The sequence below is a fragment of the Ranitomeya imitator genome, chromosome 1 (assembly GCF_032444005.1).
Source record: "Ranitomeya imitator isolate aRanImi1 chromosome 1, aRanImi1.pri, whole genome shotgun sequence".
Taxonomy (NCBI): Eukaryota; Metazoa; Chordata; class Amphibia; order Anura; family Dendrobatidae; genus Ranitomeya; species Ranitomeya imitator.
Window position 1 is genome coordinate 628884227 of NC_091282.1, and position 27730 is coordinate 628911956.

General features: G+C 43.8%; 1 protein-coding gene across 4 annotated transcripts in view; it reads right to left on the reverse strand.

Moving 5' to 3' along the window:
- The window catches only part of LOC138637922 (receptor-interacting serine/threonine-protein kinase 4-like), an 81080-nt gene that overhangs the window by 41323 nt on the left and 12027 nt on the right, over positions 1-27730 (reverse strand). For 3 of the 4 annotated variants that reach the window (XM_069726857.1, XM_069726851.1, XM_069726844.1), the window contains exons 2-3: positions 5885-6203; positions 3263-3399 (exon numbers count right to left, since the gene is read on the reverse strand). In XM_069726857.1, coding sequence (XP_069582958.1) covers positions 3263-3399; positions 5885-6203 — 456 coding nt within the window. Of the gene's footprint in view, positions 1-3262; positions 3400-5884; positions 6204-13119; positions 13296-27730 lie in introns of those variants that run through there. The other variant, XM_069726863.1, reaches the window with a different exon arrangement.

A 27730-nucleotide genomic window follows, 5' to 3' on the forward strand; every position in this document is an offset into this window, starting at 1 on the left:
GTTACTGTATAGAGTGATACTATGTCGCCTTCTTCATGTGGTGTAATGTAGAAGTTGTGAAAAATTAAGTAATGTGTTCTGCAAGCGGAGCTCGAGATAACTGTGTTATTTCCTGCAGAGAGAAGTCCTGGCTGGATGAAATGATGGCGGTCTGTGCTGGATGAAAGATGAAGGACTTCACCTAGAGACGTCACTGGTGAGTCAGTGTGTTACCTATACACTGACACTATACACTGTATACAGAGCTCCTGTGTATAATTTCACTAGTGATCACTATATTATCTGTACACAGACACTGCATACTAAGTACAGATCTACTGTGTATAATGGCACTTATGGTGATAGTATGGTGCTTTTTTTAAATTACTGATCAGAATTGTAGTATTCAGTCACTATGTGGTGGTAATATGTGGTCTGGACATGGTGTTGTGGTATTTGTTCCTTGTATGTGATATTATTCGATCACTGTGGTGGTAATATGTGGTCTGGTCATGGTGTTGTGGTATTTGTTCCTTGTATGTGATATTATTCGATCACTGTGGTGGTAATATGTCATCTGGTCATGGTGTTGTGGTATTTGTTCCTTCTATGTGATATTATTGGTCATTTTAAAAATTGAAAAATAAATAAAAATATACCTAAATTGTATTGCATATTTTAACAAATATTTAATAGGTTACAGTAGAGTAGGGCCTGGCCAAAAGTGTCTACCGTGTTATGGTGGCGGCTTAAAAAATCTTTTGGCCAAAACAAAAGCTGCCTGCTATGTATGTGATCTGGTGATGGGAACTGTTAATGTGTGATTGGTGAGAAGTGGAGTTTTTCCAAGAGAGAGCGGTGGGACTGTGGACAGTTCGAGGGGTGGAGCCTGGAGGTGGGGCTGGGGTGGAGCCTGGGCAGAGTCTCAAGGGGGCCCCGAAAATTTTGCCAGTATGGGGCCCCGAAATTTATAGTGGCAGCCCTGAATGAGGTTACCAATAGCTGTTCAAGCAATATTCTGCCACGTTGAATTCACTTGGTCGCACACATCATCACACTCCCTTTGCAACTGCCAACCAGTGACGTCCCAGATTTGCTCGATGGGAGACAAGGCTGGAGACACTGCATGTTAACGTCATGCAGGCTGCTTAGAGTGGTACAAGCAATTTGCGATTTGGTGTTGGTTTGTTGAAAAACAGCTGCAGGGACTCTTAGGAGAAATGCCGGTACCACTAGCTGTTAGTGTACCTGGAATAAAGACTAGAGAGGTCCTGCTACAATATAGAAACCACCGGAGACTAGACGGAGGTGGACATGACTTGGGGATGGGTAGACCGAGAACTCCTGCAGCTTTTGTTTGTTTTGCAGTGTAGATTTTAAAAAAGAGTGTTGTTGCTTTAAGAGGAAGGAGTTTAGATGTTTGTGCCTGTTGTATTACTGTGAGGAGGGTGGGGCTTATAAAGGGGAGGCAACTCTGGCTCTCCCTCTTTCTCTCACAGGATGGACAGGAGGAAACATTACCCGCCCTCCCGATCTGTTTATAATCTCTGTCCTAAAACTTTTTTATTATTGCTTGTATAATGATAGATGATTTATTGTATTTTTGAATTTGTCATTGTGTATATTGTACCAGGTTCAATTGTATATTGGCTATAAAGAGTTATTATTTGCAGTAACCTTCTAAGCCCAAGGGAAGGGCAATCCTTAAGCCATGGTTCCCTGGAGGTTTCCCCCACAGGGGTTTTTTCCTCTCCTGAGCGCTGTAGGATGACTCTTTGTGAGTCGGATTTTTGCCAAGTTTAGTCCCATTAATGCTTTTGCAGGGACTTCTAGTTTTTAAGTTTACAAAAATGATTTAATCATTTAAAAAAAAAAAAAAAAAGTGTCAAATGAGACTTGGAATTTATAACCCGTCACAGCTTTGCGGTTTAGGAGTCAGGTGGAAGTTGAAGACAAGTTAACGTGGACTCATTTTAACTAATAGAGGATGTAAAACCTCATGGTGGTGAGCAGGCTCGGCTTTGGTGGCCAGCCTCAAGGACGTTGTAATGGTAACATCAATCAGGGGCGGGCACAGTGGTTAAGCACAGGAGTGATGATAATAGGGTCATTGGTGCCCTGAAAGTTTACTGGCTCTGCTTGAATGGCAAGCCAGTGCGTGCCGCCCCTTTATGGCTGTCTGTCCTGGTGCTGTATGTCAGACAGCTGGGGATATCGCAGTACTTGTGAATCCCAATGTACCCGCACTCCACCTGACTCCTACTGTGATTATTTAATCCTGTGATTTGAATAAAAGCTGTGGCCATTTTGTTAACCAAAATAATGTGTTTTGTGCATTTAATTTAATACCTAGGTTTACAGTAGTTATGGTGGTTTTAAGATGGAGTGGGGTCATGTGGTACCACACACAATAATCTCAAAATTAGGACTGGAGTAGAGTTACTTCGTTAAGGTCTCTTCATGGTGTAGCCCACATGATCCTGTAAGATTTCAAGAGTGGCTTGCATTGGACCATTTTGTACTACAAGTAAAATTAGACAAGACATACCAAGTCATACACTGTTAGAAGGTGTTTGCATGACATTGGACAATGATCAAGATCTCACATACCACTTTCAAACACTATCCTGGTGCAGAGTAAGCCGGCAATGAAGGGTGGAATGGAGGACTATCATCTTCAGTGATGAGTTCTGATTTTCTTTTGGTTGCAATGATAGAGATTGGTCAGGGGACCACATAGACCACCATGAAGAGTTATTCTTTTGGGAATTGCCCCATTTTTCAACACAACACCAGGCCGCATTTTTCTGATGCCACTGTGAGCAGCCTGTGTGCTTCGACGGCCTGCATTTCTGGACTTGTCTCTCATCAAGCACATCTGTGACATTATTAGTCGGCAACTGCAAAGAGGGCTGCCAGCTGGGAATCTTGATTTTTTTGTCTAAGTGCATTTAGTGTGGCAGACCATTCCATAGATAAAAATGAATAACCTACGTGTGAACCTCATATTCCATACTGAATAAATCAAGGTGTTTTGAAAATTATGTTTCCATCATTTGCACATCATCATACCATCTTTTCCTTCTTGGTATTGCAATTTAATCTCAAGATCTATAAGGCACGCTTCTAATAGCCACTTATGGCATGAAATATGCCATAATTATTCAAGGTGGGACAACCCCTTTAAGGCTTACTTGACCCACTTATCTTTGAAAGAGAAAAATTGCCCTTTGGGGCACACATAAAGAAAATGAAACTTGCAAATTACAAGAGAAAACCTCACCTATAAACATCAAACTCTTTTGTAGGCTTGCAAGTGTAGGACTGTAGGGCTTCAGGTGGCATGTAAGGCAGAGAACCCACCATAGACTGACTCAATGCGATAGATGTTTCATTTTTAGCAAGGCCAAAATCTGTTAACTAGAATAAGAAGAAGATTACAACATCTAAGATGAGCTTGTGGTTGGCCAACAAAGTACAAGCATCTCAGCTGATCCAGACATTTAATCAGAACCATTTGCCCTTTGACAAAGTTGTTAAATCCTTCTGCTTGCTCATTTTTCCTGCTTCCAAGTTGTCAACTTCAAGAACTAACTAGTCCGTTTCTGCCTAGCAACTCTCCTGTCGCATTTAAAGTACAGCATTACTTTTCACCAATGTTATGGCTGATCAATTTAAAGGGACTCTGTCACCTGAATTTGGAGGGAACAATTTTCAGCCATAGAGGCGGGGTTTTCGGGTGTTTGATTCACCCTTTCCTTACCCGCTGGCTGCATGCTGGCTGCAATATTGGATTGAAGTTCATTCTCTGTCCTCCATAGTACATGCCTGCACAAGGCCTGCGCAAGGCAAGACTGTAATAACCAGTAAAGGTTACGCAAACAGCTGTGAGCTGATGCTAATATCCTGGAAACCTTAATGGTTATTGGCCCCTTCCAAGAATATATACATGAACCCCCAGCCATCGACTTTCCCTCAGCTGGTTAGAAAAATTACAGAGCACAGCATGCCATTTTTTAAATTTAATTATTTATGCAACACACACTACACAGACATCGGGTGCTGACTCCAACTTCCATCAGCGTCACCTGGTCTCGCGAAAATGATGAGCTGCATTCAGCACCTGACGTCTGGAAATAACGCTAACTGTACTGCTTTTCCAAGGTATTGGTACGTGTCACATGTCTATTTAACGTCACAAAAAGGACATGTCTATATGTTTTGCGTACGGACACGTGGTCCATGTGAACGCATGTACATGTGCACAGACGCACAGATTATAATTTGTGTACGTCTGTAAGTGTCTCCAGAGACACTGAAATGTGAAGGAGGCCTTACACAGCTTCATGTAACATCAGCAAATGGAGCAAGGTCTGCTAATGGCTGTTTAATTATTAAAATGTGATCAGATGTGCCGATAAATTGCCATACCTGCTGGAAGCCTAACAAAGGCCACCATGGCTGCCATTTACTCCTCCTATAAAGTAGTGCCTTTGACCTGTGGCTGGACTTCACAAGAGAACATTATTTTGATTATATCCTGCAATATGGTGATATTGCAGTGTATGGTACAAGTGATAAAAGGTCCAAGTCGCTTAAAGGGAATAAAAAATAGCAAAAATAAATAATTCACGTGCATGGTAAATATCATAAGGAAAAACAATTACCGTATATACTCAGGTATAAGCTGAGTTTTTCAGCACATTTTTTTGTGCTGAAAACGCCCCTCTTGGCTTATACACGAGTCAATTGTCCTAAAAAGACGCCGGGGAAGGGGTAGCAATGGAGCAGCGGGCCAGCACACATCCTACTTACCTTCTTGAGCGCCCTCGCTGCATCTCATTTGTTACGGCGCCAGCAGCTCTTCCAGCCGAGCGATCACATGGCCCCACTCATTAAGGTAATGAATATTCACGCCTCTCCACTCCCATAGGCATGGAGTGAATATTCATTACCTTAATGAGCGGAGCCACGTTATCGCTTGGCAGGAAGAGCTGCTGGCGACGGAAAGAGATGCAGTGAGGGCGCACAGGCAAGGTAAGTATGATGTTTTTTTTTTTAAAGTAACCATGCATAGAAGGATAGGGGATAAGGTGCCATGCATACAAGGACAGAACAGGGGAGCCATGCAAACCAGGATAGGGATGAGGGGACAATGCATACCTGGCTTATGCTTGAGTCAATAAGTTTATCCAGTTTTTCATGGCAAAATTAGGTGCTTCGGCTTATACTTGGGTCGACTTATACTCAAGTATATATGGTAAAATGAAACAAATTGCAATTTTTCGGTTAGCGCACTTCCTAATACAAAGCAATACAAATATTGTACAAAACCTAGACTGGTATCAATAAAAATAAAACAGGCCTCACACAGGTAAATTGATACAAAAATAAAAGAGTTATGGGTTTCAGGAAATGGAGACAAAAAACATTTTTTCTTTTTAGCAAATATGCAATTTTTTATAACATAAATAAAAAAATAACTTTACAAGTTTGGCATCGACATAATGATTCTGACATGGAAAATCATGTTGCTAGGTCTTTTTAACCACAAATCAGAACACTGAAAATGAAACCCAAAAAAGTGGTGGCAGAATTGCATTTTTTTTCTTCACCATTTTACCAAATCTGAACATTTTTTCACATTTACAATATAACTATGTCAATCAAAATTGCAAAAATAACTAGGCCTTATACAGCTAGGTCACTGAAAAATTATAAATACCGGTATTAAAAAAGTTATGACACTTGGAAGAAAAGGGGGGAAAAAAGTGAAAGACCAATAACAAAAAAATCGCTTGTTTTTGGGGGGTAAACTAATGTAAAGTTGTACTCTAACCGATGATAACCTAATTCATGCACATTAGAAGGAACATGACATACAAGAGTATGATCACACACCAACCTGAACATCTAAGGACTTGTTTAATAAAACATTATGCGGCTTCAGGTCACGGTGAATAATGGGCGGCTCAAGAACATGGTGGAGATAATTCATACTTAGCGCCACTTGGTGAAGAATCTGAAACTTTAATGCCCATGGAACTTCTTTGATGCGGTCAAAAAGGGTGCAAATAGAACCGTAGGGCATGTATTCCATGACCAGGCCATATTTACAGACTGTTCTTCCTTGTGTCTCGTACAGTCCAAGTAGACGAAGAACATAGGTGTAATTTGTTTGGGCCATCATCTCTTTCTCTTTCATGAGACTCTTAAAATCGTCACTAGAAAAAAAAAGAAAAAAAAATTGGATTCCTAAAAGTATATATCTATGCATTTTATGGGACATTCCTACTCAAGCCTTGTCTACTCTGTGGAACTTACACAGATATACAAGCTATTTTTTGTCTTGACAGCAGGCTTCCCCCAATTAGGCAGCAGAGAGCCGGCTGTAAATCAGGATGACATCAGTAGTCCAGCCCTGTCAACTGGAAGAGTAACTGCTGCTTTGTTGGCAGGGAGTAGCTGAATCTCTGGCAGGAGGTGTCAATGACCAATGCCAGGCACAACAGACAGGGAGTTGCCTCTGTTAGCACCTGCATACTTTTTATTAAAGCCGTGGATATCCCCATTAAGAGTAATGCCCTATTCAATAGACATGGGATAACTTACTGATCCTTACAGTATAGACAATTGGGTTCACCAATTATCCTAAGAACAGGACTCTGGAAATTCCCATCTTGAATGGAGCGGTGGTGCACACTTTCAATCATCACTTCATTCATTGTCTACGTGGCTGCTTGAAATAGAGGCGTGCTAAGCTCAGCATTCTCCATACAGTTGTGCTCAATAGTTTACATACCCAGGCAGAATGTTTGCTTTCTTGGCCTTTTTTTTTCAGAGAATATGAATGATAACACCAAAACTTTTTCTCCACTCATGGTTAGTGGTCGGTGAAGCCATTTTTTGTCAAACTACTGTGTTTTCTCTTTTTAACCCCTTAGGCTTCTTTCACACTAGCGTCGGAATCTCCCCGTCGCAATGCGTCGGGGAGAGATTCCGACGCTAGCGTTTAACGCTTTGCACAATGGGTGCAGCGGATGCATTTTTCCGGCCCATCCGCTGCCCCATTGTAAGGTGCGGGGAGGTGGGGGCGCGGTCGGAAAAAGCGGTCCGTCGGGAGAAAAAAACGTTACATGTAGGGTTTTTTTTCCCGACGGTCCGCCAAAGCACGACGCATCCGTCGCAAGACGGATGCGAAGTGTGCAAACCCGTCGCAAATGCGTCGCCAATAGAAGTCTATGGGGAAAAAACGCATCCTGCAAGCACTTTTGCAGGATGCGTTTTTTCTGCAAAACGACGCATTGTGACGGATTTACAAAAAACGCTAGTGTGAAAGTACTCTTAATGACAGCCAATACGTCTTTTAACTGACCTGACATATAAGGGAATAGCCTCCCCATACAGGTGACAATCCAGCAGCTGTCGGCTGTCCACTATAGCTGACAAGTTGCTGTATTAGCCACGATCAGTGTTTGCACGGTCCAAATCTGTTTAACCCCTTAGATGCTGCTGTCAATAGTGACTACATCATTATCAATGGTTAACAGACGGTGGGGGCTTCCTCCTAATCCCAATTTGTGCCCCCAGATCATGATTTTGTGGTCCTGATGTTTGCGATTGGCAAGTCATGACCAAATTCTGGCCTTAGAGTCTGACGGCTGTAGTAATCTGTTCAGAAGTTAGAGGCATTTAGGTGGTAAAAATGCACATTGTCATTCCTGTCATGTCACTTTGCATTAATTCCTGTAAAGCACCCGAAGGGTTAATAAACAACCTGACAGCAGTTTTCAATATGTCAGGGGGTGCTGTTTTTAAAATGGTATCACTTTTGGGGGTTTCCAAATATAGGACCCCTAAAGGCACTTCAAACATGGCTAAGTCCCCCAAAAATACATTTTGTAAATTTCCTTGAAAAAATGAAAAATTACTGCTACATTTTTAAACCTCCTAAAATGCTAACAATATAAAAGAACATTTTACAAATGGTGCTGATGTAAAGCTGACATGAGGGAAATGTTATTTATTAATGGTTTGCTGTGGCATGACTATCTGGATTAAAGGGATAATCATTCAAAGTTTGAAAATTGCTAATTGTTTAAGTCTTTTGTGGTAGCTGTGGATGAGGGTCTTTATTTTCTCAGATGGCAAAGCTGCCCACTCTTCTGGGCAAAAAGCCTCCAGTTCCTGTAAATTCCTGGGCTGTCTAGCATGAACTGCGCGAATGAGATCTCCCCAGAGTGGCTCAATGATATTGAGGTCAGGAGACTGAAATGGCCACTCCAGAATCTCCACTTTGTTCTGCTGTAACCAATGACAGGTCAACTTGGCCTTGCGTTTTGGATCGTTGTCATGTTGGAACGTTCAAGTACGTCCCATGCGCAGCTTCCGGTCTGATGATTGCAAATTTGCCTCCAGTATTTGCTGATAATGTGCTGCATTCATCTTTTCTTCAGCTTTGAACAAGTTTTCTGTGCCTTTGTAGCTCACACATCAGCGATCCACCTCCATGCTTTACAGTAGGAAAGGTGTTCCTTTCATCATAGGCCTTGTTGACCTTTCTCCAAATGTAACATTTATGGTTGCAGCTAAAAAGTTCAATTTGGTCTCATCACTCCAAATAACCTTGTTCCGGAAGTTTTGAGGCTTGTCTCTGTACTGTTTTGCGTATTCTAGGTGAGATACTTTGTGGCATTTGCGCAGTAATGGCTTTCCTCTGGCAACTCGAACCATGCAGCCCATTTTTCTTCAAGTGTCTCCTTATTGTGTATCTTGAAACAGCCACACCGCTAGTTTTCAGAGATTCCTGTATTTCACTTGATGTTATTTGTGGGTTTTTCTTTGCATCCCAAACAATTTTCCTGGCATTTGTGCACAACATTTTTGTTGCTCTACCTGACTGTGGTTTTGTTTTTACAGAGCCCCTGATTTTCCATTTGTTAATCACAGTTTGACCGCTGCTGACTGGTATTATCAATTCCTTGGATATATTTTTGAATCCGTTTCCTGTTTAGTACCGTTCAACTACCTTTTCCTATAGGTCTGTTGACAATTCTTTTGCTTTCCCCATTACTCACAATCCAGAAACGTCAGTGGCTGGATGAAAGATGCAAGAGTCTGTCTGTATCCCAGAAACTCAAAAAGAAAACCAAAATAACAATAACAAAGTCTTATTATTAATAAAGGAAAAAAAAAAAAAAAAAAACCAGAGAACTGACAAAAGACCTAAAACAATAAATTTTAATATAATAATTAAAAATATATAGAAAATATCAAATAGACCAGAAAGGGGGATCCTATGGAAAAACAGGGTCTCTGGTCTATATAGCCAGAAAAAATATATATATATGCACAGGAAGAGACTAGGGAAGATAGATGTGCCTATCCCTAGGAGAATTCCCTTCCTGACAGCGGAGGTTGGCACCCTGGGAAACGATATGGCGCCCCCGCTCAACGTCGACTGACCCTGAAGTCCCTAAAAAAGGAATCCCTAAGAAAAAGCCACCACCAACAATAACACCACAACAAAACAAAAAACCAAACTAGTGTAGAAGTGAAAAATTAAAATTAGAATACCTGTGCTGTTATAGGCTGATTATAGGCTGATTATAGGAGTAACAATATCTCGATGAGACTGATATATATATATTCTGACATATATTGTGTGCTAGAGATGTACTCTGAGAGGAAAAAAAAAAAAAAAAAAAAAAACACCTCTCACAAAATATATATTTGTGATACTGAAAAAAATAATAACAATAGTGCAGGGAGATACTAAATAGATACCTCCATAAATAGTGGGTACACAAACAGGAGATCCCTGCTATGTAATAAGGCAGTATCACTCGAGTACCGGACACCACAAAAAGAGTATCCCAACAGATGGCCACAAATAGATGGTCACAAACACTAGCCACTGAAGGTATAAATCTTAATGACGTATCTTCAACATTCCTTTAAGACATGCTATATGATACAGAGTCTTTTATTGATTTAATTTAGTTATAATGAGCGTCACCATCAAGCAGAGCTCTGCGCATAGAGTGTTAGATATGCTCTAGTAGCTCATTGAGGAACGCACCTGATAGTGAATTGTCTCTTATCAACCTATGATCAATAGTGCTGTAATAAGAACAACCGTAGAGAATTATAGATGTGATTCTGATAACCTCATGACATAACTGCTAGAAAGATCAGGTTGATATTATTCTTATGTCTCTAAACATCAATAAGACACGTCTTAAAATACAATAACTCTCATCAAACTTAATTCAGTGGTGTCACGTATTTAGATGGATAAAGAGAGTAGATATGCCTGTACATATTCAGTGACCTAATGGTATCGCCGCCGAACAGGGCATAGGCATATGAGAAAATATAATAACCATACTCTCAAAGCTCATTTTAGAACGTCCTTTAGTAAGTAGTGACAATTATTAAATCAAGGCAAATCCCTGAGATAGACAGTTCCAGGTTACTTAATGACCACATAAGCATGTCACTACAAAGGAAGCCGTTCTTGTCAGAATACACAATATAGAAAAGGAATAAAAAAAAAAAAAAAACGCCAGAAATACATTAAGCGTTGTACTCATGTGCAATATAAGTAAACAGGAGTAAACACTCCATCAGCCTCACAGCATACAGGTATTGATGAAGAATCACTTATCTCATAGAGACAGATGTCTCATCCCTACGCGTTTCGCCCCACATGGTAATTCAAGGGGGCTCATCAGGGGAAATGCCATTAATGGGCGCGGAAGCAGCAGGTAATAGGAGCGCCGCACGCGGTCCGGAGAAAGCTTTCTCCGGACCGCGTGCGGCGCTCCTATTACCTGCTGCTTCCGCGCCCATTAATGGCATTTCCCCTGATGAGCCCCCTTGAATTACCATGTGGGGCGAAACGCGTAGGGATGAGACATCTGTCTCTATGAGATAAGTGATTCTTCATCAATACCTGTATGCTGTGAGGCTGATGGAGTGTTTACTCCTGTTTACTTATATTGCACATGAGTACAACGCTTAATGTATTTCTGGCGTTTTTTTTTTTTTTTTTTTTTTTTTTTTTTTTAATTCCTTTTCTATATTGTGTATTCTGACAAGAACGGCTTCCTTTGTAGTGACATGCTTATGTGGTCATTAAGTAACCTGGAACTGTCTATCTCAGGGATTTGCCTTGATTTAATAATTGTCACTACTTACTAAAGGACGTTCTAAAATGAGCTTTGAGAGTATGGTTATTATATTTTCTCATATGCCTATGCCCTGTTCGGCGGCGATACCATTAGGTCACTGAATATGTACAGGCATATCTACTCTCTTTATCCATCTAAATACGTGACACCACTGAATTAAGTTTGATGAGAGTTATTGTATTTTAAGACGTGTCTTATTGATGTTTAGAGACATAAGAATAATATCAACCTGATCTTTCTAGCAGTTATGTCATGAGGTTATCAGAATCACATCTATAATTCTCTACGGTTGTTCTTATTACAGCACTATTGATCATAGGTTGATAAGAGACAATTCACTATCAGGTGCGTTCCTCAATGAGCTACTAGAGCATATCTAACACTCTATGCGCAGAGCTCTGCTTGATGGTGACGCTCATTATAACTAAATTAAGTCAATAAAAGACTCTGTATCATATAGCATGTCTTAAAGGAATGTTGAAGATAGGTCATTAAGATTTATACCTTCAGTGGCTAGTGTTTGTGACCATCTATTTGTGGCCATCTGTTGGGATACTCTTTTTGTGGTGTCCGGTACTCGAGTGATACTGCCTTATTACATAGCAGGGATCTCCTGTTTGTGTACCCACTATTTATGGAGGTATCTATTTAGTATCTCCCTGCACTATTGTTATTATTTTTTTCAGTATCACAAATATATATTTTGTGAGAGGTGTTTTTTTTTTTTTTTTTTTTTTTTTTTTTTTTTCCTCTCAGAGTACATCTCTAGCACACAATATATGTCAGAATATATATATATCAGTCTCATCGAGATATTGTTACTCCTATAATCAGCCTATAATCAGCCTATAACAGCACAGGTATTCTAATTTTAATTTTTCACTTCTACACTAGTTTGGTTTTTTGTTTTGTTGTGGTGTTATTGTTGGTGGTGGCTTTTTCTTAGGGATTCCTTTTTTAGGGACTTCAGGGTCAGTCGACGTTGAGCGGGGGCGCCATATCGTTTCCCAGGGTGCCAACCTCCGCTGTCAGGAAGGGAATTCTCCTAGGGATAGGCACATCTATCTTCCCTAGTCTCTTCCTGTGCATATATATATATTTTTTCTGGCTATATAGACCAGAGACCCTGTTTTTCCATAGGATCCCCCTTTCTGGTCTATTTGATATTTTCTATATATTTTTAATTATTATATTAAAATTTATTGTTTTAGGTCTTTTGTCAGTTCTCTGGTTTGTTTTTTTTTATCCCAGAAACTCACTCAGGTTTTATGCAGACACACTGATTACAAACAAACACGTCACAGGTGAGGATGTTACCTTTAGTAGCCATTCAAACTCATTTGTGTCAACTTCTGTGGATGTTATCAGGCCAAAATCACCAGGGTATGTAAACTTTTGATCAGGGTCATTTGGATGTTTTGAGTTGTCATTATGATTTAAAAGAGAAAACACAGTAGTTTGACAATAAATGGCTTCACCCACCCACTAACTATGAGTGGAGAAAAAGTTTTGGTGTTATCATTCATATGCTCTGCAAAAAGGCCAAAAAAGCAAAAACTCTGCTGCAGTATGTAAACTTTTGAGCACAACTATAATTCGTGAATGGAGTAGAGGTGGAGCATATGGACCTGCACTAAATTAAAGTAGGGACTCTGCAGATCCTAGTACCAGTGTTCAACAGGCACAGTGTTGAGTGATCATTTACCGATTTTTTTAATAACCTTTTATTAACAAGAAACAGTAGCTAATGTAACTAAATTATTTTTCTTGCTCCAGTGGAATCTTTTTTATTGCTCAGCAGAGGACATGACATTGTGCAATATGGGAACTTAAAAACTGCTAAATTTCCATTTTAACAAACATATTATAAATTGCAACATAATCACTCTATTGCATGTGCAAAACAAAGTGTAAAAGAGTACAAAAAAAAGAGAAGTACTAATACCTTTATTTACTGGCAGTTGGCTTGGCATTTGTCACAACTCTGTTGTCGGGTGTCCCAGGATCTGGGGCACCTTCCCTGTCCCAAACGCTAGTGCCCGAGCTAGCTTTGTTCGTCTGAATACTTCTGATGGTGAAAACACCAGGGCCACCTTCCTTGCCTAGCTCCTGAATCCACTCTCAGTCTGTACCCTTCCCCCACCCAGGGAAGAGGGGAGTAGCAGTGTACTGTAATACACCAACCAGACTAACAAGGTAATATGAACAGGGATAAAGGAATATACCAATCATACAAATATATACACATAAACAATAGAGGTAAACACCGGGGAGTGGAGGATGGGGTTAAACAAAAGTAGGAAAAGAAAGGGTATTATCACACACTCAAAACCTAGCAACAGTCACAGATAAATCCAAACAACTTTTCCAATAACAACAACCAATGACCTCCAGCCATACAGCAAAAGCTACACTGACAATGAATGCTAGCCAGGACCCAGATTACATAGGAGAGGGGAGTGGCTAACAGTGCACAACTGAGAGCCTTAATGCAGGAAAGCTTCCAGGAGTTCTAAACTGAGCAGATTAACCCCTGTACTGCTAAAAGAAACTTACACTGTTTAATAGAAAAGTGAAGTACTTCTAATCAGTGCAGGAGTAAGAGAAATCAGACACAGCTGTCTTCTGGCTCCTCTCTGTTTTGGTAAACTCGTGACAGTACCACCCCTTGGTGGTAGCAGGGATGGCACAGAGGACACAACATATTTTTTGAGTAGAGATCGATTGAAACACGTTATCGATCCTAAAAGTAGGCCGCAACGGAAGGTGGAATGCTACGGGATTGATTGATAAGCACCGATGAACCTGAGACTCAGTTTCCAAGAGGGAACCTTCAATTAATGTTTCTTGAGGACAACCACACCAAGTCACCAACACACAGGTCCGGACGAACCAAACGTCTCAGATCAGCCACACTCTTATATTTTGGACCCCATCTTCTTCAAATCATCAATAACCCCTTGCCACACAGTCGGAATTGATGATGAAAATCGTTTTTCTTCAGGTATTCCAGAAGAATGATTCCTATTAAATGAGCTTAACCGAAGATTAACCCAGTAATAATGAATCCAGCTGCATAATCAATGCCAGGGGAGAGGGAACAAAGTGGACCCCCCCTCCTTAAAGATCTACACCCACTCCAAAATACATGAGAAATAAGGAGAAAACGGAGCACAAGGTGATAATTTATAAAATACGATATAATTTTTACTGTGTATCAAAAAAGTTTTTTTAAAAACAATATAACACTATGACATGAACTTCAAGACAATACAAGAAGGTAAGGGTCACCCATTAAAGGTAAAAAGATTATTTGCCAATGTATGTCCATAGTCAGATTATCACCTCTAAAGGAGCCATTACAAATAAATAGACATGTGAAAAAGAAAATCACAAAGTGTGGTATACATAAATACAAAAGAAAAGGTTTACCAATGCTAATGAGGCAATATAATGGTGACCCCTGGCCGGATGTTGGACCACGACGTGCGTTTTACTGACTAGAACCCAGCTTTCACATAACAGTCAATACCTTCCGAGTGCCTGACCTCTACCTGTAGATGTAACCCTCGGACGACTTGAGTAAAATACCCCTGTCTCAAGGGTGCAGAGTCCATGGAGATTATTGGTATAGGTCTGGACAGTGCATGTGGTTTGAGACCCTGGACCTGGATGAACCAAGCGTTGATCAAGTTAAACGCCACACCACTGTCCAGAAAAGCAGAAACAACCACCTTATTTTTGCCCAGATGGATTTCAGCAGGTAGAAAGAATTGTGTCCTACCCAAGGAGGAGATCTGTACACCCATGTTGCTAACTTCCCCACAATCCATGTTCCTTCGTTTTCTGGCAGCTGTTTACAGTGAGATAGGGCAGGACACATGCCCATGGAATGGCCCATTCTACCACAGTAAAAACATACACCCCCTTTGCACTGAACAACAGACTGCTTTCCAGAACGAGTAGCCCCATCCAACTATGTAGGTTCTTCAGATGACTAAGACCAGGTTTCCCTTGGCCCTGGACCTCCCGCACATTGTGGTGTCTCTTTATGTCTCTGACGTAGACGTAGATCCACCCAGATAGCCAGGGACATGGCCGACTCAAGGGAAACTGGAGTCTCATGCAGGGCTAAGGCATCCTTCACCCTTACTGATTGCATTTCATAAAATTGGCTACAGAGTGCGGGGTCGATCCACTTAGAGTCAGTGGACCACCTCCGAAACTTGGAGCAATACTTCTCCGCCGGTCGGTCTCCCTTCTGAAGCTGATATAGTGTGTACTTAGCTAGGGAGATGAAGTTGGGTATTACGGCAGCCTGCGATACTCACCTTGCTTCCTGGGTCCCTCACCGCATCCCTCCTCCTCCTCTTTTGGGTCCTCGGCCGTGCTTGGGTCCCATCCCCCACGCATGTGCGCTAGGCCGCAGTTGCGCAGACTCCCGGCTTCTTTATGATGCAGGGTTGTACGGACCCAGAAGCGTTGTCCTGCCTGGACGGCGGCCTCCGGGTATATCAGGTCGCTTCCTGCTAAAGGAAGCGCCTTGATTATTATTGTGCCTTACCGTGCTCCCTCCAGGTCCACTTAGGTTTCAGTACCTCAGGTCCCTGTACACTTCCAGTGTGTGCATGCTCTGCTCTGCCCCTGTACGCTTCCAGTGCGTGCATGCTCTGCTCAGTCCTTGTATGCTTCCAGTGCGTGCTCTGCTCTGTCCCTGTACGCTTCCAGTGCGTGCGTGCTCTGCTCAGTCCCTGTACGCTTCCAGTGTGTGCATACTCTGCTCAGTCCCTGTACCCTTCCATTACATGCTCTGCTCCGTCCAGGATCCAGTACCCTCTGTGTGAACCCTGACGTGTCCTGAGTCCCGGGTTTTCTCTGTGGCTGTTCTCTGTCTGTCTGGTCCTCGGTAAGTACCCTGATTCTCCTCGTTGTCCTCGAGCCACCCCTCTGGCACAAGCTATCGTGGTGTATCTCCCTCCTAGGCTTGCCCCTAATGGTCCTTGTATAGGGGTCGGTTCTACCTGGTCAGCTCACCTGGGAACAGTCGTCACCGTGATCCAGTGGGTCCACTCCAGGAATAATAACATTAGGGTCATCCACAAGATTGCCTTGTGCAGGCATGTACTATGGAGGACAGAGAATGAACTTCAATCCAATATTGCAGCCAGCATGCAGCCAGCGGGTAAGGAAAGGGTGGATCAAACACCCGAAAACCCCGCCTCTGTGGCTGAAGATTGTTCCCTCCAAATTCAGGTGACAGTGTCCCTTTAAACAAGAACAAGATTCTTGTGCTCCAGGTGGCCTGTGGTTGGGGCTGTAGGTGGCCTGTGGGCAGGGTTTTATTTGCTGCTCTGTTCACATATTCATTTCCTCCTATTTTGCATACTGCATATAACAGTGTATGACTTTGAAAAAAAATTACTTCAGCAAAATGGTGGCGGCGCATGCACAGTAGCATTATTGCTTGCACCCACCATTTTGTTGCAGCCATTTTTTTTCTGCCATTTTGTTGGAGAAAAATAAGATTGGCTGCAGCAAAATGGCAGTGATGCTTGTGCAGTAGCATCACCATTTTGCTGAAGTTACATTATTTTTTTTTTCAAAGTCAAACACTTTTATATGTAGTATGTAAAATAGGAGGCAGGTAACTCAAGGATCAGTGATCTGTCATAAGCCCATAAAGATTAATATGTGAACAGAGCACCAATAAACGCCCCACCCACAGTCCCGTCCATAGCCCGCCCCAGAACACGAGAATCTCATTAACTGAAAACTACAAATACAGACTAAACAACAACATGACAGAATTCTTCACCCCAGGCATCATTTTAATCAATATAACAGCGTCAACCAAAGTCTGGGTTCACACTTGTTAGTTCAATGCGGGAAACTCGCGTGAGTCTCTCGCATCAAGTACCGGCACTGCCACCGGCACTCAAGACCCGAGCGTGGGGCTACATAGAAATACATGCAGCCGCAAACTCTAGTCCCGAGTGCCGGCATCAGTGGCGGGACTTGATGAGAGACTCGTGTGAGTTTCATGCATTGAACTCGTAAATGTGACCCCGGCCTAACACTGTAGTTTATTTAGCAAGGTTCGCTTTCAGGTCAGACTTAGCTCCGTCACTAAGAGGTTAAAGTTAGGGTTGGATTTAGGTTTAGGATTGGGCTTAGGGTTGGGGATAGGTGTTTTTCAAAAGTTTAAAAAAATTAAAATATGACTACTGCTGTGTGCAAGTGCTTGCTACTTAAGTTTGCATCGGATATCACTGGTGCTCGAGTGACATACTCGAGTCCCTGCCCCGTATATTTTGCAGGTTAGACACCCAAAAAACATGCGTGGATTGCCTGCTATACTCCCGCATGTATTTTGGCTAGCTAACTGCCATGAAATATGTGGGGTGGGGACTCGAGCATGTCACTCGAGTACTCGCTACACTTGGAGCATACCTGAACACTCAATGCAAACTTGATTAGCGAGCACTTGCGTTCAACACTAAGGTTGAGCGAAACGGGTCGTTCATTTTCAAAAGTCGCCGACTTTTGGCAAAGTCGGGTTTCATGAAACCCGATCCGACCCCTGTGCGGGGTCGGCCATGCGGTACACGACTTTCGCGCCAAAGTCGCGTTTCAATGACGCGAAAAGCGCCATTTCTCAGCCAATGAAGGTAAACGCAGAGTGTGGGCAGCGTGATGACATAGGTCCTGGTCCCCACCATCTTAGAGAAGGGCATTGCAGTGATTGGCTTGCTGTCTGCGGCGTCACAGGGGCTATAAAGGGGCGTTCCCGCCGACCGCCATGTTACTGCTGCTGATCTGAGCTTAGGGAGAGGTTGCTGCCGCTTCGTCAGAAGCAGGGATAGCGTTAGGAAGGGTCCATTAACCACCAAACCGCTTGTGCTGTAGCGATTTGCACTGTCCAACACCACCTTCGGTGTGCAGGGACAGTGGAAGCTACATTTTTTTTTTTTTCTTCCTCAGCGCTGTAGCTCATTGGGCTGCCCTAGAAGGCTCCCTGATAGCTGCATTGCTGTGTGTACGCCGCTGTGCAAACCAACTGCTTTTTTCAAAGCACAAATCCTCTTGTTCCTTCCTTTCTGCACAGCTATCTTGTTTGTTTGTCCACACTTTTTATTTAATTTGTGCATCAGTCCACTCCTTATTGCTGCCTGCCATACCTGGCTGAGATTACTGCAGGGAGATAGTAATTGAAGGACAGTTCCTTTTTTTTTTTTTTTTTTTTTTTTGTGGGAGATTAAGATTGGCATTTCTGCTAGAGTGCCATCCCTGTCTGTGCCATCTCTCACTCAGTGGGCCATAGAAAGCCTATTTATTTTTTTGCTTGATTTGGGTTCCAAAATCTACCTGAAAAAATCACTACATCAATCAGTGGGAGAAAAATATTGGCCTCAGGGCTTGTGTGCCACTCCTGACTCCTGTGTGCATCATCACTCACTCAGTGGGCCATAGAAAGCCTATTTTTTTTTTTTGCTTTATTTGGGTTCTAAATTCTACCTGAAAAAATCAATAAATCAATCAGTGGGAGATTAATATTGGCCTTTGGGCTTGTGTGCCAGTCCTAAGCGTGCCATCTCTCTCTCTCAGATAGTGGGCCACAGAAAGCCTATTTATTTTTTTTATTGGGTTTATAAATTTTCCCTGAAAAAAAAAAAAAAGGGGGAGATTAATATTGGCCTCTGGGCTTGTGTGCCAGTCCTGAGCGTGCCATCTCTCTCACAAATAGTGGGCCATAGAAAGCCTATTTATTTTTATTTTTTTGGTTTTATAAATTCTCCCTGAAAAAAAAAAGGGAGATTAATATTGGCCTTTGGGCTTGTGTGCCAGTCCTAAGTGTGCCATCTCTCTCTCTCAGATAGTGGGCCATAGAAAGCCTATTTATTATTTTTTTTTTTGGTTTTATAAATTCTCCCTGAAAAAAAAAAGGGAGATTAATATTGGCCTCTGGGCTTGTGTGCCAGTCCTGAGCGTGCCATCTCTCTCACAAATAGTGGGCCATAGAAAGCCTATTTATTTTTTGGGTTGATTTGGGTTCTAAATTCTACCTGAAAAAATCAATAAATCAATCAGTGGGAGATAAATATTGGCCTCTGGGCTTGTGTTCCACTCCTGACTCCTGTGTGCGTCATCTCTCACTCAGTGGGCCATAGAAAGCCTATTTTTTGTTTTTTTTGTTTTCTAAATTCTCCCTGAAAAAATCGTTTTATTTTATTTGGTTTCTAAATTCTTCCTGAAAAAATCATTTTTTTTTATTATTTTTTTTTTTCTAAAGTCTCCCTGAAAAAAAAAAAAAAACAAATCAGTGGGAGATTAATATTGCCCTTTCTGCTTGTGTGCCAGTCTTGACTCCTGGGTGTGCCATCTCTCTCTCTCTCCAATTGTGGGCCATAGAAAGCCTATTATTTTTTTTGCTTGATTTTGGTTCCAAAATCTACCTGAAAAAATCACTACATCAATCATTGGGAGAACAATATTGGCCTCTGGGCTTGTGTGCCACTCCTGACTCCTGTGTGCGTCATCTCTCACTCAGTGGGCCATAGAAAGCCTATTTTTTGTTTTATTTGTTTTCTAAATTCTCCCTGAAGAAATCATTTTATTTTATTTGGTTTCTAAATTCTTCCTTAAAAAATCATTTTATTCTATTATTTTTTTTTCTAAAGTCTCCCTAAAAAAAACAAAAAAAAAACAAATCAGTGGGTGATTAATATTTACATTTGTGCTTCAGTGACAGTCCTGCGTGTGTGGCATCTCTCTCATTTGTTGCCACCAAAAACAGAGTGTGTAACATTGTGCCTGATTTTCCTTGCGGTCTCACCCACCTGTAAAGGGGTAGCTAAATCATACTGAAGTTATAGCTCACCGTGTAAGTTGTGTGACAGCAACAAATACCGTTAGTTTGCTTACGTTTTTAAAACAATGAGGAAGTCTGGTGGAAGAGGTCGTGGCCGGGGGCGTTCATTGTCAGCTGGTAATGAGGGTAGTGGTAGTGGTGGAGCATCAGGTGGTCGTGGGAAAAAAAATATTGCACCTAAGTCTGGAGCTGTGGAGCCAGGTTCGTCGTCTGGCTACACAAGGCCTCGAACGCTCCCTTTTCTGGGAGTAGGAAAACCGCTTTTAAAGCCGAAGCAGCAAGAGCAAGTTTTGGCTTATCTTGCTGACTCAGCCTCTAGCTCTTTTGCCTCCTCTCGTGAAACTGGTAAATGTAAAAGCAGCGCGTCGTTAGTGGATGTTCACGGTCAGGGACAAGTCGCTTCCTTGTCCTCTTCAGCAAAAACAACAACAGAGAAGAATGCAGCAGGCGACACAACGGGTTACTCCATGGGGCTCTTTACACATACCGTCCCTGGCTTAGAAAGTGAAGCAGTTAACAGTCCATGCCCATTACAAGTTGAATCTGACATGGAGTGCACTGATGCACAGCCACAGCCAGACTACTATGCTGGTCCTTTGACTCAGACCACAACATTGCCCTCGCAGGGTAATGATCAAGAATCAGACCCTGATGAGACTATGTTGCCCCATCACGAACGCTATACCACCGACCGACACGGCGACACAGACGAAGTTGCACACGAGCTACAAGAAGAGGTAATAGATGACCCAGTTCTTGACCCCGATTGGCAGCCATTGGGGGAACAGGGTGCAGGCGGCAGCAGTTCTGAAGCGGAGGAGGAGGGGCCGCAGCAGGCATCAACATCGCAACAGGTTCCAACTGCCGGGCCCGTATCTTGCCCAAAACGCGTGGCAAAGCCAAAACCTGTTGGAGGACAGCGTGGCCATCCGGTTAAAGCTCAGTCTGCAATGCCTGAAAAGGTATCCGATGCTAGAAAGAGTGCAGTCTGGCATTTTTTTAAACAACATCCAATTGATCAGCGCAAAGTCATCTGTCAAAAATGTTCAACTACCTTAAGCAGAGGGCAGAATCTGAAAAGTCTCAATACAAGTTGCATGCATAGACATTTAACCACCATGCATTTGCAAGCTTGGACTAACTACCAACGTCCCTTAAGGCTGTAGCACCCTCGGCCAATGAAGCTAGTCATCAACGCAACATCCCTTCCGGCAGTGTAGGGCCACCATTTTCCGCACCACCTGCAGTATCTGTGCAGGTTTCTTTGCCAGGCCAAAGCAGTCAGGGTCAGGGAATCACCAGTTTCGTAGTAGGAAACACTGCATCTAGGGCACCGGCGGCAACAATACCATCTCCCACCGTCTCTCAGTCTGCCATGTCCACCTGCACCCCCGCTAGTTCCACGATCTCCAGCTCTCCAGTCCAGCTCACCCTACATGAGACTATGGTTAGAAAAAGGAAGTACTTAGCCTCGCATCCGCGTACACAGGGTTTGAACGCCCACATAGCTAGACTAATCTCGTTAGAGATGATGCCCTACCGGTTAGTTGAAAGCGAAGCTTTCAAAGCCCTGATGGACTACGCTGTACCACGCTACGAGCTACCCAGTCGACACTTTTTTTCCAGAAAAGCCATCCCAGCCCTCCACCAGCATGTTAAAGAGCGCATCGTCCATGCACTCAGGCAATCTGTGAGCACAAAGGTGCACCTGACAACAGATGCATGGACCAGTAGGCATGGCCAGGGACGTTACGTGTCCATCACGGCACACTGGGTGAATGTTGTGGATGCAGGGTCCACAGGGGACAGCAATTTTGGGACAGTTCTGCCTAGCCCACGGTCTAGGAAACAGTTGGCTGTAGCCGTCCGCACCCCCTCCTGCTCCTCCTCGTCCTCCTGCAGAAGCGAGAGCTCGTCCACAGACCGCAGTCGCACAACCACTCCATCCGCAGCTGCCACTGTTGCACACCAGGTCTCCCATTATGGGGCAGCTACTGGCAAACGTCAGCAGGCTGTATTGGCTATGAAGTGTTTGGGCGACAACAGACACACCGCGGAAGTTCTGTCCGAGTTCTTGCAGAAAGAAACGCAGTCGTGGCTGGGCACTGTAGATCTTGAGGCAGGCAAGGTAGTGAGTGATAACGGAAGGAATTTCATGGCTGCCATCTCCCTTTCCCAACTGAAACACATTCCTTGCCTGGTCACACCTTAAACCTGGTGGTGCAGTGCTTCCTGAAAAGTTATCCGGGGTTATCCAACCTGCTCCTCAAAGTGCGTGGACTTTGCTCACATATCCGCCGTTCGCCCGTACACTCCAGCCGTATGCAGACCTATCAGCGTTCTTTGAACCTTCCCCAGCATCGCCTAATCATAGACGTTGCAACAAGGTGGAACTCAACACTGCACATGCTTCAGAGACTGTGCGAACAGAGGCGGGCTGTTATGTTTTTGTGGGAGGATACACATACACGGGCAGGCAGTAGGATGGCAGACATGGAGTTGTCAGGTGTGCAGTGGTCGAAGATTCAAGACATGTGTCAAGTCCTTCTGTGTTTTGAGGAATGTAAACGGCTGGTTAGTGCAGACAACGCCATAATAAGCATGAGCATCCCCCTAATGCGTCTGCTGATGCAAAGTTTGACGCACATAAAGGATCAGGCGTCTGCAGCTGAGGAAGAGGAAAGCCTTGATGACAGTCAGCCATTGTCTGGCCAGGGCAGTGTACAGGATGAGGTAGCGGGCGAAGAGGAGGAGGAGGACGAGGAGGATGATGGGGATGATTATATTTCTAATGAGGAAGCTTTTCCGGGGCCACTGGAAATTGTTGGCGCGGCAAGGCCGGGTTCTGGTTTTTGGAGGGACACAAGTGACGTGGATTTGCCTGAAACTGCCCCTCAACCAAGCACAACCGCAGATTTGAGAACTGGAACTTTGGCCCACATGGCGGATTATGCCTTACGTATCCTCAAAAGGGACACACGCATTACTAAAATGATGAACGATGACGATTACTGGTTGGCCTGCCTCCTTGATCCTCGCTATAAAGGCAAATTGCAAAATATAATGCCACATGAGAACTTGGAACTAATATTAGCAACCAAACAATCAACTCTTGTTGACCGTTTGCTTCTGGCATTCCCTGCACACAGCGCCCGTGATCGTTCTCACACGAGCTGCAGGGGCCAGCAGACCAGAGGTGTTAGAGGGGCAGAAATCAGAAGTGGCGTTGGCCAGAGGGGTTTTCTGACGAGGTTGTGGAGTGATTTTGCTATGACCGCAGACAGGACAGGTACTGCAGCATCAATTCAAAGTGACAGGAGACAACATTTGTCCAGTATGGTTACAAACTATTTTTCATCCCTTATCGACGTTCTCCCTCAACCGTCATTCCCATTTGATTACTGGGCATCCAAATTAGACACCTGGCCAGAATTGGCAGAATATGCATTGCAGGAGCTTGCTTGCCCGGCAGCTAGTGTCCTATCAGAAAGAGTATTCAGTGCTGCAGGTTCAATACTAACAGAAAAAAGGACTCGTCTGGCTACCCAAAATGTAGATGATCTAACCTTCATTAAAATGAACCACAACTGGATTTCGAAATCTTTTGCCCCACCTTGCCCGGCTGACACCTAGCTTTCCTATGAAAAGGTCTTGCCTGTGGACTATTATGAATGACTTTTCCAATATCGTAATTTGCTGCACCTGATTGTCCAGCATACGACATGTTTACACCTCCCTAAATGGCCAAACTCCCCACAGGGGGCCGTGGTATCGCCACTTGGCGCCAGCACCCGTGAGAGGGCTGTTTTTTTTCTGAAGAGGTGGGTGTGCCCGCTTTTGGTCGACGGCACTGCCACTGGGTCCCTCATAGTACAATAAAGTGTCTCTGGCGGTGGTGGTGTGCATCCAACGTCAGACACACCGTTGTAATATGAGGGGCCCTGGGCCTGTACCGCCGGCCACAAGACAGTTCCCCCCCCCCCCAGCTCAAACAGTGCTCTACCACTTGCAAAATTATCTCTCACAGCTCCACCAATGTTTAGTCTATGCGCTGACATCCTTCAATGCCTGGCACTGACAATACCATTGTATTGACATTTTTGTTATGTTAGGCCTTCGAAGCCTGTCTGCGGTCCCTCCTTCCACTAGGCCTCCACTGACCTTGTACTGCTGCCCGTGTACCCCTGGAACCAATTTTAAATTGCCAACAGCCCAATTTTGTTATGTTAGGCCTTCGAAGCCTGTCTGCAGTCCCTTCTTTCTACTACTACTACACTGACCAGGCCACTGCTGCCCGTGTTCCCCTGGAACCAATTTAAAATTGCCAACAGCAATGTGTTATTATGTTAGGCCTTCGATGCCTGTTTGCGGTCACTCCTTCCACTAGGCCTCCACTGACCACACCACTGCTGCCCGTGTACCCACGGAACCAATTTAAAATTGCCTACAGCCATCTGTTATTATGTTAGGCCTTCGAAGCGTGTCTGCGGTCCTTCCTTCCAATAGTTCTCCACTGACCAGACCAATGCTGGCCGTGTACCCCTGGAACCCAGCTGAAAGTGCATGTAGCCTCCTTTTTTTCTTTGTTTTATATTTAGAAAGCCCAGATGAACTACGCTGTGCAACGGTTCAAGCTACCCAGTCGACATTTCTTTTGCGAGAAAAGCCATCCCAGCCCTCCACCGGCATGAAAAAGTCTGCATTGTCATAGCACTCAGGCAATCAAACAGTAGAAAGGTGCACCTGACGAGACGCATGGACCAGTAGGCATGTCCACAAAAAGTTACGTGTCCATTACGGCGCACTGGGTTAATGTGTTGGATGCATGGTCCACAGGGGACAGCCTACAAAGTCTGTCTGCAGTCCCTAATTCCAATTTTCCTCCGCTGACCACACCACTTCTGCCCGTGTACCCCTGGAACCAATTTTACAGTGTCTACAGCCTAATTTTGTTATGTTAGGCCTACTACGCCTGTCTGCGGTCCCTCCTTCCAATACTCGTCCACTGACCACACCACTGCTGCCCGTGTACCCCTGGAACCTATTTTTAATTGCATAGAGCATCCTTTTTTTAATAGTAGGCATACAAAGTCTGTCTGCGGTCCACTATTGAAATTGTCCTCCACTGCCCAGAGCACTGCTGCTTGTGTACCCCTGTAACTTTTTTAAGCTGCAGTGAGCCACATTTTTGGGTTAAGTCCTACTACCTTGAGTCTGTCACTCAATTCAGCTGTGTTCCTTTGAAAGAAGCTGAGCGTCAATAGTCTTGTTTTCAGCCTCTAGGAATTTTAAAACTGCATTGGGGGTACAACTTTGGTAGGGCCTACTAACGGTGTCTGCCTCCCCAAGGTGTGCCCCAGGTTTCCTCGCCATTAATTCGATCTTAATGCTCTCGTTTAGTAGTTGTTGGAAACTACACTGCATTAGGCCTACAAATTGGGTATGGGGTGTAGAGAGATGGTGTGTTCCACTCCAAGGTGTTCTCCAGGTTGCCTTTCCTGAGCTTCGATCTTCCGGCTCTCGTTTAGTAGTTGTTGGAAACTACACTGCATTAGGCCTACAAATTGGGTATGGGGTGTAGAGAGATGGTGTGTTCCACTCCAAGGTGTTCCCCAGGTTTCCTCTCCATTGCTTCGATCTTCATGCTCTCGTTTAGTAGTTGTTGGAAACTACGCTGCATTAGACCTACAAATTGGGTATGGGGTGTAGAGAGATGGTGTGTTCCACTCCAAGGTGTTCTCCAGGTTGCCTTTCCTGAGCTTCGATCTTCCGGCTCTCGTTTAGTAGTTGTTGGAAACTACACTGCATTAGGCCTACAAATTGGGTATGGGGTGTAGAGAGATGGTGTGTTCTACTCCAAGGTGTTCCCCAGGTTTCCTCTCCATTGCTTCGATCTTCATGCTCTCGTTTAGTAGTTGTTGGAAACTTCGCTGCATTAGACCTACAAATTGGGTATGGGGTGTAGAGAGATGGTGTGTTCCACTCCAAGGTGTTCTCCAGGTTGCCTTTCCTGAGCTTCGATCTTCCGGCTCTCGTTTAGTAGTTGTTGGAAGCTACACTGCATTAGGCCTACAAATTGGGTATGGGGTGTAGAGAGATGGTGTGTTCCACTCCAAGGTGTTCCCCAGGTTGCCTTTCCTGAACTTCTATCTTCAGGCTCTCATTAAATTGTGGTTAAATGGAACAACTGCATTTGGCGTACTAGTTGGTGTGGGGCCTACTATCGGTGTCTGCCACTCCTTGCTGTTCTCCTGGTTTCCTGTCCTGAAATTCCATTTTCAGGCTCTCGTTAAGTAGTTGTTAATGTTAGACTGCATTTGGCCTACTAGTTGGGTTGGGGCCTACTATCGGTGTCTGCCACTCCTTGCTGTTCTCCTCCACTGAACAAAGCTGTGCCGCCTGTTTACTACGGTTGCCAATTTTGAACTGCATTTCGACTACTTACTGATTTGGGCCTACTCTCTGTGTCAGCCTCTCATTCCAGTTGTCCTCCACTGCAATGCCCCCTGGTTAGTCCTGTGTTACCAATTTTGAACTGCATTTAGCCAACTTTATTCTTTGGGCCTATATCTGTGTTTCCTCCTCATCCTGCCCATTGCCCAGCCAGTGATAGATGAGTCTGCTGGTACATTGACCCATAACGCAAAATTCCCCGTGCACGCTACACAGCAAGATTGTGACCCTGCTGAAAGTCAGGTTCCTCTTCCCGCATACCATACCACCTTACACGGGGACAAAGAGGAAGGTGCAGATGAAAGTGCAGGTTCCTTCATCAGGTGGGGGGAGGAATACTAGTTGGCGACGTCACTGGCACAGGGCCTCTCATAGTACGCAAAAGTGTTGCTGCCGGTGGGAGGCGGCCCCGCCGTGCAAACACACCGCTGTACTTTGAGGGGCCCTGTGCCAGTGCCAATGCCAACGAGTGGGCCCCCCCTGCTTGCTCAGGATCACACCACTTGCAAAGTTGAAATACTTACCTCTCCCTGCTCCACTGCCGTGACGTGGTCCAGATTTACTGGGCCCACTAATTACTTGAACCAGCCCTACCCCCCACAACGTTAGCCAAATGACCCCCAATTTCAAATGCCTTCCAATTATTATAAGCTAAATTACGATTGACAAGCTTCTGTAACAAGAATGGATGTTTTTGCCATTAAAATGGGCAGTGTAGGTGTTTTCCTGGCCTCCACTCACTGCCGACTATGCTCCCCCATTGACTTGCATTGGGTTTCGTGTTTCGGGCGATACCCGACTTTTCGGCATAATCGGCCGATTCCACTCGACTCGACTTCTAAGATAGTCGGGTTTCGCGAAACACGACTCGACTCTAAAAAGGTCAAGGTCGCTCAACCCTATTCAACACTAATGCTATGTTATGTACTGTTATCAAATTCTGTAAAAAAAATTATGCAGATGTAAAGTAGAAATATGGCAAATGTTATTTATTATATATTTTATACCGCATGACTAACTGGTTTAATTATATAAAGATTGAAAGTTTTAAAATTGTGTTTTTCTTCAAACTTTTCACCAAAATTACAATAATTTTACAAGAAACGCAAGTCATATCGAAAAAAAATTACCACTTTCAAGAAGTACAATATGTCATGAGAAAACATTCTCAGATTCTGAGTGGGATTTGTCAAAGTGTTTCAGAGTTATTACTTCATAAAATGGCACTGGCCAG